General features: G+C 47.9%; 1 protein-coding gene across 3 annotated transcripts; it reads right to left on the reverse strand.

The window, feature by feature from the left end:
- LOC110432471 lies at window positions 5866–8129 on the reverse strand. Of its 3 annotated transcripts, none has more exons than XM_021452955.1 (5): window positions 7658–8129; window positions 7195–7337; window positions 6734–7111; window positions 6396–6650; window positions 5866–6314 (listed from the first exon to the last, which is right to left on the reverse strand). In XM_021452955.1, the coding sequence occupies exons 3-5, from the start codon at window positions 6968–6970 to the stop codon at window positions 6231–6233; spliced, it is 576 nt and encodes a 191-aa protein (XP_021308630.1). In that variant the 5' UTR covers window positions 6971–7111; window positions 7195–7337; window positions 7658–8129; the 3' UTR covers window positions 5866–6230. The 3 variants fall into 3 exon arrangements, with proteins under 3 accessions (XP_021308630.1, XP_021308631.1, XP_021308629.1); XM_021452956.1 differs by having other exon boundaries at window positions 7195–7423; XM_021452954.1 differs by lacking the exon at window positions 7195–7337.

Consider the following 15253-nt stretch of genomic DNA (forward strand, 5'->3'; position numbering starts at 1 on the left):
CCACAAGCATAGCATGAGGATTTATGAGGCTCAAACAGGCTAGACTAGGTTTACTGCATCAGCATTTTAGTAGGTGAGTATTTTAGCATTAAATATTATTATGTTATGCTTAAGCTCCTAATTATCTCATATGATCAATTGTCAGAACCATAGTAAGCCATTAAGTCACATTAAAGCATAATTCTACATCATCATGTACCATAAAACCATCAATAGCCAGTTATTCTGTGAGTTTTCCGGGCCGCTTGTAACCGTGAGCACGACTGTTATAACAGTTATACACTCTGTTGAGGTTGTGCACTTTCATCGTGAGTCGTGTTACCAATATGCCCGAGGTCCGTTGGCCCCCAAATAGTACCAAGGTGAGCGGACACGGTACACTATGTAGCCTTCTGTAGGCCTATTATAACTAGTTAGGGCTGCAAGGTTTCCTCGGCAGGCAGATGTAGAAAACCCCCCTTTTCTATGGCACATTTCCATCGCGGCTATACTCATAGAAACAGGGGCAGCACTACACCCAAAGTGGCAAGCCCCTCTTGCGCCCTTTCGGGTAACCTCTAACAAGTTGGAAGAGATCCTATTACTAAGCTAAAGTCAGAGCCATGTGTCTCTCCCGGTTGCACTGTAAGTCCCAGCTTTTGACGACAGATAAGTCCTTACGGAGGGTCTAGGACAACATGACCAACAGTTATTTGTATCATAGCCCTATGTTCCATTTATCATATTCATGTATAATCAATTTACCATGGTTCCATCACTGATTTCAGATCATATATAATTAGAGTTAGAGCACTAGCACTTCTAACCATATGCAATAAAAACCCTCGGGAACAAGGTAATTGTCATCAGCAGCTAGGATGTCCTTATAGTTTGCAATATTATACACATGTAGGGTGAAATGCTTAAAATGAGTAGGACAACAAGGTAAGCCCATGCTATACTTGCCTTGGTTCACGAACTCCTGCTGGTCCTACTAGTCCTGCTGGTCCCCAAAGAACTCCGAACTCTTGAAATACTCCTCACTGTCTGGGCTCGATCACACATCACAATCATCACGCACTCCAAGACAGACATGCAAGAGAACAATTCCTAAAGTTAGAACAGTACAGCAGCAGTAAATAATTTTAAATAAAAGTTTTCCAAAATCATCTACGTGCTGCTACGGTCACGTCAACACGAAATTCACAAAAAATGGATTTACGACGCGAAAGTTACACATTAAACGGGACTTCAAAAGCAACCTACGGACTCGTATTTATCTAGGAAATCTAACAGTGGTAAACCTAGACAACAGTGGCACCAACGCGAAACTTACGAAATTACGAAACTAACGCAACTTGAATGGATCAATTCGGAGTTCAAACAATGATTTTATAGCTAAAACAATGCAGTGGTAATTCTGTAGAGCAGAGTATAATCAAATTTAAATAAATAAAGAAATCCAGGGAAATCCCCAGCCAGGGTCTGCGCGTGGGATAAGAAAGTTCCTGGGGGGCTCTTTAACAAAACAAACCCCGAAGGGGTATCAACCATTCACGGTCATTGGATCGAGGACGGTTGCACAGGATTAAAAGAAAAAGAAGAGAGAGGGAGGAGGTGGCGCGCCTGGCCGGAGGGGAAAAGGGAGGCGGCGGCGCCACCATGGCCGACCAGCCGAAGCTCACCGGAGTCGAGCGCCTGGCTGCTATAGAGCTTCGTTTTCTAAACCGAACAGCCCAGGAGACACAGGAGAGCGAGGCGAATCCGTTCCTAGCCATAAGCGCAGTCAGGGAGGCGGTTTCCGTGGTGGTTCACGGTGGCGCCACGGCCGGCTCGCCAGAGCACGCGGGGAATGCTCCCAGGGTCACGAAATCGCACGGGAAAAGCTAGGGAGGGAGAGAAGGAGAAGACGAACATGTTCCGGCCCTCCACGTGGCCAGAGAGGGGCTCACGCGGCCCGTGCCATGGTCGGCGGCCATGGAGCTCGCCGGAGTTCCGCGGTCAACACGGTAGGGTGCTCCAAAACGCGTGTAAACTAGACGAGGAGATAGCAGGAGAGATGGAGAGCTGACCATGGCGAAGAACGGAGGCGGAGAAGGCTCGAATCGGCAGGTTCAACGCGGCGGAGGTCGCGGCGATCTTCGGCGGCATTCCCTGCGGTTGCTGCGCGTTCCAAGAGAGAGCAAGAGTGGGAGTAGAGGCGAAATGCAAGCGGGGAGGGGGCTCGGGTGCGGGTGCTACTCAAAAGGGACGAGGAGCGGGGAAAGGGGGAGAACGTGGGAGTGGGCCGGCGGTTTCGGCTCCCAGCAACAGAGAGAGAGGGAGCGGTTGCAAGAGGAGGGAGATAACAAGCGGGCCCTACTTATCAGCTGCTGGAGAGAGAGAGGAGGGGAAGGGAGATGGCCGGCTGGGCCGACTGGGCCTGCAGGCGGAAAGTGAGGGGGAAGAGGGAAGATGGATTTCCTTTTTTATTTTTGAATCTCATTTTCACAAGCATTTACAATATGAATTTTGAACAAGTTTTTCTTTTGCAAAAATTCACACATCACAAAATAAAATGCCCCAGCATGAATGCATCAAAAAATGTATTCTAAACTTATATTAATTTGATTTTCCCAAAATTTATTAGTTTCCCTATATTGAAATGCTTCACAAATACTAATTAATTTAAACCCCATTCATCTATTTTAAAGAGCAAAATTTTGGGTGTTACAAGTAGCAGAAAGGCTTACAATACACTTATTGGTGTCACTACAACTTCTCCCTTTTTTAAATGGCTCTAGGCTTCAAGTAATATTGGGAAACATAAATTCTTCTTTTAGCTGCTCCTAAGGGATAGGTTGAATACAACGAACCTTTTGAGAAGAAACAATATGGAACTAAGACTATAGTTGTGTGCTCTACAACTTATGGTGTGAAGAAACTAACTTTCATCTTTTCTTTGAGTGTTCTTTCAGCCGTGATTGTTGGTTGACCACACCAATAATTTGGAACATGAGCCTCAGCCCCTTGACATGATTCTACAAGCCAAAGCTGATTTTGATAATGCCATTTTTAGAGATATTCTTATAATAGGACGTTGGGTAATCTGGTGTACATGAAAGGGTGTCATCTTTGGCAATGGAAGAGTTGATATCAATAAATGGAAGAGGAACTTCAAGAATGAGCTTGGTCTAGTATGTACCAAGGCCAAACCAGCTAGGCAAGCACCCATTAGTTGTTGGAAAGATAAGTATATATAAGTTTTGAGCTTTTTCTTTTGGTCCTAGTTGCCTTGTACTTTTCTTTTTGTCCTTGTTTGCTCCCTGTACATATCATTCTTTCATTTAATTGGAAAAAATAGGTAGGGGTTTCCCCTGCTAATTTGGTCAAAATTGTACCACCCACTAACTTTTTTATTATGTTTGGTTCATGGCTAAATAATGGTTTTGGTCTCAAACTTAGAAACCAAATTTTGTTAGGAGTAGCTGTGCTTCATAGTTGAATAGGAATGATATGGGTTTTGATAACACTAAGTCTAATACATGTTTGTAGGTAATTTTTAGGACGACATACTAGACGTAGCAGTGGTGCCTGCTACATAACAAGCTAACGAGGACAGACCATCTTTCATGCATGGATGCAGAAAATAGGCGACAACAATTATGGCGGCCTTCGCAAGTTTGGATGGAACTTTTAGTATTGAATTGAAGCGTACTTTTAGTTCTTTCCCAAGTGTTGAGTCATTCTACCCGGTGGAGTGAACCTTTGTGTGCCAATTCTTGTTTTGTCGCTTTTATTTTCTATCTTGGTTGCAAGAGTTGATCCTCATGGCTCTTGTTTGTTTGACCCTTAGGTCTGTACCATCATTGGAGGGTAGAGGCTAGAACTTTGTTCCATCATCTAAAAAAATAATCAAGTAGGAGTAAGATACAATCTTGGATTGATGAGGACATATGACACTTTCGAATATGACCTTCGATTATAAGGTGAGCTTGTTCCTATGTTTGTATAATAATAACACTAAGGATTTGCTACTACCTAATATCAGTATTTCAAATGTGCTTAGGGTGATGATGATAGAGTATAGATATGCCATGAATAAGACCGACCTTGGAGTGCAAGCTCACCAAAGTCTAATACTCCCTCCATACTCAAAATTCTTGACGTTTAGGACATGATTGTGGTAACCAAAGAGTAATTAATTAGAGCATATTTTTCCTCCTTTGCCCTTATTAAATAGGTCTGCGGGTGCATTCTTTCCAAGAAAGTTTTGCAGTCTAGACGGCTAGTGCATCTAGGTGTTGGCCCCAAGGTTGGCAGTTCGAAGCCTCATAGGCGCCTGTTTTTTGTCCATCCGCGGATCTGGCAGGGGCAATTGCGTCCTAATCTAAGCATGCAGACGAGGGACATCAGGTTTTGTGAAAACAGGCCTGGGGCCTAGAGTATTAATTTGGTTCATTAGCAACCCGATAGTGCTTCATTGGGAAGGCCATAACACATTCATTCGGAGTGTGATTGAGGTTAATGAACACTTGATGGAAAGCTTCTTTGATATGCTTACAAATAGATCAGTTCCCACCTTAGTATCAGAATGGCAAGGTCTCCACATCATCAAGACAGGCTATTGTTGTATCTATCGGGTGCAACGACATCATTGTGGGCTTGATATTCACATTTACGACACTAGTCTAAGTCAGAGCACACCCTAAGGAGATAGATAACACAGCAAGAAAGCTCTTGGGCGTCCTCTCCCTTGGCCACCGACCCTAGGATGCAAGTAAAGGCATGCAATCCAAGTTAGAGACCCAATCCATGTCAAGTTCGAGTCAATATCGAACACCAGGACAACCAGGTTGTATATACGAACTCTGTTTTTGACGATCCACATTTGGATAGAAAGATAACTTAATAAGCTAACGCAAAGAAGTGGTCTCGAATCAAAATTCCTTCAAAATCAAGGGAAACTGATGAAACAATTTGTCAGTCTAAAATTTGTCAGGGCACTATGTCTCTGTCTTTTGGGTCATTTGTAACGTGTTGAGACTTTTTAGGGACATAATATGGGTCATGGACCCCCATTGACTATATATTAAGTAGCTGCCGCCTACGTTTGGGTTTGGGTTTCGCTTTAGATCGATCTGTCTTTGAACAGTCATCATTATAGGTTTGTGGAACCCCACACTCGAGTGCCTAGTACGCAATTGTCAAGTTGCGTTTTATCTTGATCTTACTTGTGTTGTTCGATTCGCAGCAAGGATTAGTCTTTTTGGTGAAGTCAAACCCGTGGTGCCAAGGTTTCAGGGTTTAGGTCTATAAGTTGTGTTCACTACAGGATTCTGGTACTTTGCCGAGAGCCCGAGCGCTCGGCAAAGGGCCACTAAGCTCTCGGCAAAGCCTTTGCCGAGCGCCCGCTCGGCAAAGACCGCTCGGCATAGTCTTAATCGGCAAAGGCAGTCTTTGCCGAGCGCCACGTGGCAGGCTCTCGGCAAGCCACGTCAGCACTCGGCAAAGGCTGACGGCCGTCGCAAGGGAGGCGTTAGTTGACGGCTCTTTGCCGAGCGCCACCATGGCCGGCGCTCGGCAAAGATTGTTTATTTTTTTAAAAAAATTCTTTGCCGAGAGCCTTGCTGGCTGGCTCTCGGCAAAGATTATTTATTTGTTTATTTGGAAAAAATCTTTGCCGAGTGCCTTACAAGCCGGCTCTCAGCAAAGAATATTTATTTATTTTTTTAAATATTTTTTTGCCGAGTGTCTGGTGGCTGGCACTCGGCAAAGCTGGGAACCACAGCCACGCAGTGCCCACCTTTGCCGAGTGCCAGCACTTGGCAAAGCTAAGATTTTTGCTGTGTTTTTCAGTTTTTTACTGTTTTTTCACTCAATTCACAATAGACAACATACATAACATATGTAATAGAACCTGCATAACATATATAGTCACAAATCGACACATGCATCCATCAATGGTCACAAATCCACATACAGAATAGTTGGTATTCATCATGTCACAAATCCGCATACACAAAGTTCACAAATCCGCCTAACATATCCATCACAAGCATAACATGTCCATATCACTGGTCCGGCTGCGACCCGGCGTCCCCATGTCCCTAGGAAGAGCCCTCACCTGGCCACCCCTGCTGCGGCCAACCTGCTGGGTGCTGAGGCGCGCCACCTGACCACGGCGACCACCCGTGTGTCTGAGGCGGAGGAGCGCCAGCTGACCACGGACCCCACCCGTATGTTTGAGGCCGAGGAGCGCCAGGCCACGTCTACTGTGGAGTCTGCTGGACCTGACACCCATGGCCTAGAGAAGCGCCGTCTTGAGGAGTCGGGTTTGATCTGTGCGACTGTGCCTTCACAAAGTAGGAGCGATGTCATTAGTACCTGCATGATGTCCGCAGAAGACAAAGCAATATGCACTCGTATATACTCACTAGAGACTGTACTACTGTGCCAGGAGGAGGGAGTGGAGCGAACAGCGAGGCAGGCAGCGGAGCCGTGACTACACCAGGGATCTGAAGGGAGGTGAAGTAGTTGGCGAAGTCCTGCATCTGACGCTGCTGGTGTTGTTGAAACGCCTTGAACTGGCGCGCCAGCTCCTGCCGATGGGCCTCGTTCTGGCGCGCTATCTCCTGCTGATGGGCCTCCTCCGCGGAGTCCTGCCTGGCTCGCAACTCGGCCAACTGGGACTGCAATAACACACCCGTGATATTTGAACAATGCACTAGGTATATATGTAAAGTATATGAACGACGCATAAAACTATAGTTACCTGGAAAGACGGCTGCCGAGCTCGTATGGGGACGTCGGAGGAGGTCGTGCTGCTCGCCTGTCGCACCTGGCGGAGCGTGGGCACAGTGGTCGGGACGATGGCGCTGTGGGCCATATAGTACCGCCCGTGCTGCTTCCCTCCTCCAGCCCTCATCAGGATCTCTGTGTCGAGGGGCTCAGTGGCGGGGTCGAAGTCGTCCCCGTGGCGCGCGCGAGTATGTGAGGTGTACTCGGCCATCTTCTCGTAGGCGTTCGGGTTGGTGTACGCCTCGGCCTCGTCCGCGGGGCTGTAGATGTTGTTTGGATCGTCCGCTCGGCCCTTGTGTGCAAGGGCGTACCCCACGTACTCGTTGATGACTATGCCACCATGCGACTGGGACTGCGAGAAAAACACAAGGATGATTACACGTAATGAGAATGAATACATTAATGAATGAACAAATGAAATGAACAGAAGCGTACCCATGTGCATAGTTATTAGGACCGGACCGAAAATCGATCCGGCGAGGCCGTCGGTTCAATGGTTCATTGGTCCAACCGTTTAGAACCGGTTGATCCGCCGGTTCAATTGTTTCGGACCAGTCAAATCGAACCGGTCACAAATACTTTGAACCGGTATATATAAATATGATATAATCAATAACTAAGCATTAATTATTGACTGATGGAATAATATAATTTAGTTGCACAGCTGCAATAGAATGACAAAGTCTCAAATTCAAAATACAAAATGTGTGATAAATTGATAAGTGATAACATCAGGCAAGTTATCATTTATCAGTGATCACACGATTGAAAATATTAAATTTAGTCACAAATTAACGAGATTTGGACATTCCTAGTATACTCCACCACTGATTTACTAACTGAGATCTATAGAAAACCTAAAAAAATAAAAATTAAATGCTCAAGATCAGTAGCTCACCAGTAGTGTTTTTGTTCTTGCTTCTTCAAGTGGAGCCGTGGAGGAGAGTAGCAGCCACAGCAGTACTGCAGTACATGAGCAGACAAGAGCTGTTCGTTGTCACGTAGAGCAGAGTACCAACCACAGCCGCAGCAGTAAGCAGAGAGCAGAGCTGCCCTCTAGGCCTAGGCCCCAGCTCGCCGACGCCCTGCAGTACAGGAGCAGCAGCAGCCCTCACCGATGCCCGTCCAGACTCTAGAGCAGGAACAGAGCCGCCGCCGCCGCCGCTTGCTGCAGTCTGCCGCAGCCGCAGCTGCAGCCGCACGCTCGCCTGTAGGCCGTAGCAGGCGCCCCCACCGACGCCCGTGAGCAGCAGCCGCAGCAGCTGCGCCCTGCCGGAGCCTAATGCGCCGCCGCCCACCGGCCTGCCCCTGCTATGCGCCGCCGCGACCCAAGCAGGCAAGCCAGATGCGCCACAAAAACTTCCGTCTTTCACGAGTCACGCACGCACCAAAGGCCCACTAGCGCTGGAAGGGTACATTGAGACATTTTTCCAATAATACCCTTGAATGGATAAGTTTCTTCTGAATACATAGAGGGCATTTTGGGATAAGTTAAAAAACCGTCCCGGTTCACATGAAACCGGCCGGTTCACCGGTTCAGTAAAAAACCTGCCGGTTCAACGGTTTTTAGCGGTTCAATTGCACATCCGGTCTTTTAAGTAAACCGGACCGGTGTAAGCTTTGGCTCGGTCTTTTACCGGTCCGACCGCCGGTCCGGTCCGGTTCAAATAACTAGGCCCATGTGTCCATGTACCCTAGGAGGGAGCGGCTCCCTTGGTGGTGGGCCGGTCCTGGCATCTGCAGGCGGTACGCCCGTCTGGCTCTTCGCTCGGCGTACGCCTCCGGCCTTCTCCACCAGTCTACAATGGCCTCCCAGCAGTCAAGATGGCCCTTGCACCATTCAGTAGGAAACTGTATTTGACACGTCATAAGATGAATCAAAAGAAATGTAGCGTACTTATTTTTTCATGGATGGAATCAGAAGTAATGTTTCATACTTACCTGTATGTACTGCTCCCTGGTGAGATCGGTGTCGGGATCCAGGATCATCTGCCTAGCCTGGCTCTTGCCCACCGACCGACCAAGGACGTCGGCGTTGTAGGTGACGACACACTCGATGCGCGCCTCGTGGTACATGTCCTTGACCCGGTCTTTGCAGGTCTCCTCCTGCGCATACGCAACCCTGTCCGCGGGGGCGCCGTCCTCTATCACGTACCACTCGTGCAAACATACATCATGCATCATTTCAATATTTCAAGAATAAATGCATAATATTGAGCAACGTTGTGCGATGGTGACTCACCCAGAACTCGTCCTTGATGACCTGTGCGATGGGAACATCGTTCTCGTCCAACGCGCTGTAGAAGTGGTCCCACGTGAAGGCTGGCTCACGTCTCCCTTTGTGGGTGACGAAACCAGGGTAGTGCTTCTTAATGAGGAGGCCCTGGATAGAACTAGGGTGGTGGAATTTGCCCGCACTCACAATCTGAAATATGCACGATTCATTAAGAAAAATTGTTAGTGTAAAGTTTGATTTCCAACATATCATATGAATAAGTTGTGAAAACATGAACGTTTACTTACTTATCACCCACGGGTCGAATCGTCCCACGTGAGTGTGCCGCAGGCGCCGAGGTAGGGAGGCGCGTGACCCCGCGCTGGTAGGGCTTCCTCGAAGCTGAGGAAGTCGGCTCCAACGGTGTCATCACGCCCAAGTCAATGTCCTCGTCCTCGTCCAGGCCCTGGGCCTGGGCCTGGACCTGGACCTGGGCCTCGTCCTCATCCTCATCCTCGTCCTCGTCCTCGTCCTCTCCTCGTCCTCGTCGTACTCCTCGGCCTCTCGTCGTCCTCTCCTCGTCCACGTCCTCGTCGTATCCTCGTCCTCGTCCTCGGCCCCGTCCTCGTCCACGTCCTCGTCCTGCTCCCCGTCCCCTCCTCGGCCTCTCCTTGTGAAGCTCCTCCATCCTCCTCATCCTCCTCGTCGTCCTCTCCTCCTCCTGCTCCTCGTCGTTGGGCCTCATGAAGGCCGAGGTGACCCCCGTCCTTTGCGGCCGCCTACTTCCACCTGGCATACTGTCCTGTGCCTGCAATAACAAAGGTTACAAAAATTAGTAATAATCAGAAAAATATAGTATTACATGAACGAAACATTATTGCAAAGAAATAATAAGAAAAATATAGTATTACATGAGGTTTAGAAATTATCTCCACCAACGGTAAAGGTTGGCAGCTCATCATCACTATCACTATTGTCATCATCACTATCAATATTGTCGAGGTCTCTTAAGTCCTCCTCGTCGTCTGTGTCACTGTCACGATCGGTGACTTGAAGACCTTTCGTGAAGTGCTTGATGTCTCGTCTGAATTCATGATTGTCATCAAGGAATTGGCGATGTTTGTCGAATGAAGAAAACATGCGCCCCTTGTTCAGATAGGTGAACCTCAGAGAAGCCTTGCATACTGGGCAAGGCATCTTCCCATGAACACTCCAACCACTAAATATTCCATACGCCAGAAAGTCATGCATTGAATACTGGTACCACACATGCATTGTGAGGTTCCTCTTTGTAGCTCGGTCGTAGGTCAGCACCCCCTTTTCCCAAGCATATTGCAATTCATCCCACACCGGCTGCATGAACACACCCATATTATTGCCCGGGTGTCCTAGTATTATCAGCGACAACAACATATACTTGGGTTCAAACATGACACCGGGGGGTAGATTCAGGGGGATCACGAACACGGGCCAACAAGTGTAGGGGGACGCCAACAATCCATACTGGTTGAACCCATCTGTTGCAATCGCTACACGTACATTCCGAGCATCCATAGCTTTGCCACGATGCTGCTCATCGAAGTACTTCCATGCTTCACCATCCGATGGGTGTCCCATCTTGTCACTGTATCTTTTGCCATTCTTGTGCCATGTCATCAGTTTCGCGGACTCTTCTGTCATGTACAACTGTTGGATCCTCGGTAGGAATGGAAGGTACCGTAGGACCATCTCGGGGATTTTAGACTGTTTCTTCTGGCCAGGACTGCTCTCTACCTCCACAAACCTAGAGGCTTTGCACTTTGGATAGTGCGTTGCTCCCTTAAGGTCATCTCCCCTAAATAGGACACACCCATTGGGACAAGCATGGATCAACTCATACGGCATCTTAAGTGCACGAAGGAGTTTCTGTGACTCGTATGTGTTCTTGGGCAGCGTGTGACCCTCCAGAAGCATTGTGCCCAGAACTGTCAACAAGAAATCGAACCCATCTCGACTAAGGCTCAACCGCGACTTCACATGTAATAGGCGTCCAATGGCATCTAGTTGTGAAACTGATGTCTTCTCATGAAGGGGCTTCTGGGCTGAAGACATCATAAGGTAGAACGCCTTTGTGGTTTCCTCTGGATCCTCAGGCTCCAACACTTCATTGTCACGTGCATCAGTGAAGTCTTCCATTAGGTCGGCTATCCCGGCATCTCCATCATACTCCTCGAGGCGTGGTCTAACCACCTCCTCTCTAATACGGTCACCTTCACCATGGTGGATCCATGTGGTATAGTTTGCCATGAATCCGTGCTTGTGAAGGTCCTTCCACATGTCATCTTTACGTTTTCTTTTCCCATTCTTACAGTCTGTGCAGGGACATGGCATCCTTATCGACCCTTTAGCAGCCTCACCAAATGCTTTATTCAAGAACCCCACGGTCCCATTAATCCATGCATTGCTCTTTGTTCCAAAGCCATCATACATCCACTCACGGTTAGCCATCCTCTGTCATACATATGTGCAAGCGAGTAATATAACCAGCAATTGCATCTACATGACGTTTCTACCATCTAATAGGTGAAGGATAGGTCCTAATCTCACCCGTGGATGCATAGATGGTTAGCTTCCATGTTTGGCTCCCGTCCGAGTCGGAGTTTCGGCAGCACCTCCCCGCTGTTCTCCTGATACACGTCCTGGGACATTCGACGCTGCAACTTGCTCCAAATCTTCTCAAATTTTAACCATACCTTCCACATACGATAACACGACGTGTCGTCAAGTTTCACGATTTCGGACTTCGTTTGGATTTTATATAATTTTAATACACTTTTCGTGCATGTAACTCGATGTGTTACCTCAGCGAGCTGGTCGAGATTTCGTGTGAGGTCCTAGATACGGACTCAGAATATACATAATACCATGAATATCATTTTTTTGAAACACTGCGTTGCGATATTTCATGTACGTGTAGTTCAAATTTGAATTATCTGGAAAAACACAAAGAAACAAATTAAATCAGTCAAATATAGCAAAAAAAGTCAAACTTCTCTCAAACTTTAAAATAGGGTTTGAAACAGTGTCAAAAAGCTTCAAAAAAAAAACTCAGATCGAAAAAACAAAAAAAATAAAAAAGCTTTGCCGAGAGCCAGATAGGACACTCGGCAAAGAAGGATTTGCCGAAGGCCCTTCAAGCTGGCGCTCGGCAAAGAACCATCCTTTGCCGAGTGCCTAACATTTGGCGCTCGGCAAAAGGAACGGCAGCTGCTGCCGTTAGACGTCCAGGGACTTTGTCGAGAGCTCTCCTTTGCCGAGCGCACCCTCGATAAAGAGGCCTTTGCCGAGCGTCGTAGCTGGCCCTCGGCAAAGGTCCGTCTTTGCCGAGCGCCTTTTCCACGGCTCTAGGCAAAGATTTCGGCTCTCGGTAAAGTAGGATTTTCCTGTAGTGGTTGAAGCTAGATTGATGTATCGCTCTCTGACCAAATCGATTGTTATCTTAAACCTGATGAAAGATCGGGAACCCTTCTCTCCGTCAAGAATGATGTGTTTGTTGAGGTTAGAGTTTTTGCATCGGTGCTAACTTCATTTTAGGGCTTGATTGAACGGCAAATGCTAATTATGGTCAGACGCACACGATTAAAAAAATAGGCAACTAACTATTAGCCATACTCCTTCAGTATCGGATTTAGAATCGGATTTAGAAGTCGTTTTGGACAAGGTTTAGGTCAAACATCGAATCTAACGTAATTTGAACGGGCCAAATCGGAGTTAAAACGAACATTTTATGAGCTAAATGAAGTCAGTGGCAAAACTGTAATTACTGAAAACGTATTTTGGAAACAACAGAGATACTTTACGTTTTCGAAAACAGAAAACGCATTCTATAAACACGCTTTGGACTGCAGGTTGTTTTCAAGAAAACCTAGGGACTCTTTAGCAAAACTCCCTGCGAAGGGGTATCTTGTATTCTTGACCGTTGATCTGCAATCCGACGGTTGGAAATTGATCTAGGGGAAGAGGAGGGGCGCTGGTCGCCGGAGGGGAGGTGGCGGCGCAGCCATTGCCGCCGCACGGAGCTCACCGGTGAAGGCCGTTCGGGCGCTATGGTGCCCCAATCTCAAATCTGAGAACACCTAGAGGGAGAGGAGACGCAGGCGAGTCCATTCATAACCCTTGCGAGGCCGGGGGAGCGCCCGCGCAGCGCGGACCGCGGCAGCGCCATTGCCGACGCCCTCGGCGCACGCGAACAAGGCCCTAGAGGCCACGAAATGGAGTGAGAGAAACACAGAAAGAAAGAGGGGGAGAAGGCGACGCTCACCACGGCAAGAAACGGGGCAAAGGGTGGCTCAAAACGCCGAGGCGACGCACGGCCGGATGGTGGCGCTTCAGCGGCAGTTCTCGGTGCTTGCGCACTGCGAGCGGGAGCGGGGAAAAGCAAAATGGGAGCAGCAGGGGGGTGGCTCGGCTCACGCGCGTCCAAAAGGAGCGAGACGCGGGGGGGAAGGATCGTGGGGAGCGGGGGCCTACGGTTCTGAACCGAGAGAGAGGGGAGAGGGAGGTGGGAGCGGGGGCGCGGCTTCGGCCGGCTGCGGCCTCGTGCGCAAGAGAGAAAGGGCGGTTGGAGAAGGAGAAGAAGCTGGCAGGTGGGCCCCGCTTGTCAGCCACTGGAGAGAGAGGAGGGGGAAGGGGTTGACTAGCTGGGCCAACTGGGCCGAAAGTGAGGGGGGGGAGAAGGGTTTTCCTTTTTATTTTTCAACTCATTTTCAAAGGCATTTTCAATTTGAATTTTGAACAATTTTTTTTTTGCAAAATTCACACATCACAAAATAAAATGCCACAGCATGAATGCACACACAAAAAAATGTTTTCTAAACTTATATTAAATTTTATTTTCCCAAAATTTATTTATTATTTTTTCCTATATTTTATGAGCACAAAATAGCAAATTAAATTATTTTTCATCTATTTCCAAAAGAGCAAAATTTAGGATGTTACAGCCGCCTATGTGCTTGGGAGAAAAACATCATAGCTATTTGCATCAATTGTTGTGATGTTCTCAACACTAAAGCCTGTGTCAAGGGCTTTTGGAGATTAACCCATGTGCATAGCCAATGGATACCCAAAAAACTACCTATAAGGGAGAGTAAACAAGTTTTTTTTCTCAAAAACTAAATCATTTCTACATAACCAAATCGACCAACAAGTAGCTGCTGCACCTAACATAAATATAGGTTTTAGATTCTTATGAAAGCCTCGAAGCCAACTCCCAACACTACGGGAGAGGCAAAATTCCCCGACTGTCGCGGGCTTCCCCGAGTGTCAAAAATCGGGCATTTGGGGAAGCCATTCTTCCCCGAGTGTTGCACTCGGGGAAGAATTGCACTCGGGGAAGAGAGGCTTCCCCGAGTGCCGTATTGTATCTGACACTCGGGGAAGAGCGGCACTCGGGGAAGGCCCTCTTCCCCGAGTGTAACACTCGGGGAAGAGCCGCACCCAGGAAAGAAAAATGTTATTTGACGGCCAAACTCACCGGCGCCGTTACAACTAAAAATAAAAAAATCTTCGCCGAGTGCCTTGTTTAACACTCGGGGAAGACGCCCTTTCCCGAGTGCCAAGACATGGCTCTCGGTGAAGAGGCTGGCTTCCCCGAGTGCCGTGGTCCTGGCACTCGGGGAAGGGTCTCTTCCCCGAGAGCCAGGGAAGACACTCGGGGAAGAATTTTTACTTTTAGTTTTTTTGTCCATCTTTTTAGTTTTTTTGTCCCATTTTTTTGTGAGGCCTACAACATTTGCTTCCAATTTCATTCATCGTTCTTTCAATTTTACGTTCCTTACCTTTGCATTATTGAAACATTGGGTTCAAATGTTGTAGGCCGAGCTGCTAGCACTTCGGGCCCAGCAGGAGGCCCAGTTGGCTGAGCGAGCCGAGCGGGAGGCCGAGCGTCAGAGGATACAAGCTTTGGAGGCCCAGCAAGAAGGTTTGCTCAAGTTCGTGCAACAACTTGGGCAACAACATGGTTGGGAGATCCCAGCACAGCTGCTTGCACCACCACCACCATATCGTCGAGAGTCTACTCCGGTGAGTATGAGTATGGATGTTTTACTTTCTTTGCTCATACTTAGACTAAAACCTAGTGATGGCCTTCGTGCTGGATTTGTTGATGTGTTGGCCTTCGTGCTGGATTTGTTGATGTGTCGGCCATCGTGCCAGAAATGTGGTTGTCGGCCTTCGTGTCGATGTTTCTCTTGCAGGTTTTGGAAACCTCCCCGTGCAGGGGAGGTGCTGCCGAAATTTCCA

This window comes from Sorghum bicolor, chromosome 2, assembly GCF_000003195.3.
Source record: "Sorghum bicolor cultivar BTx623 chromosome 2, Sorghum_bicolor_NCBIv3, whole genome shotgun sequence".
NCBI lineage: Eukaryota > Viridiplantae > Streptophyta > Magnoliopsida > Poales > Poaceae > Sorghum > Sorghum bicolor.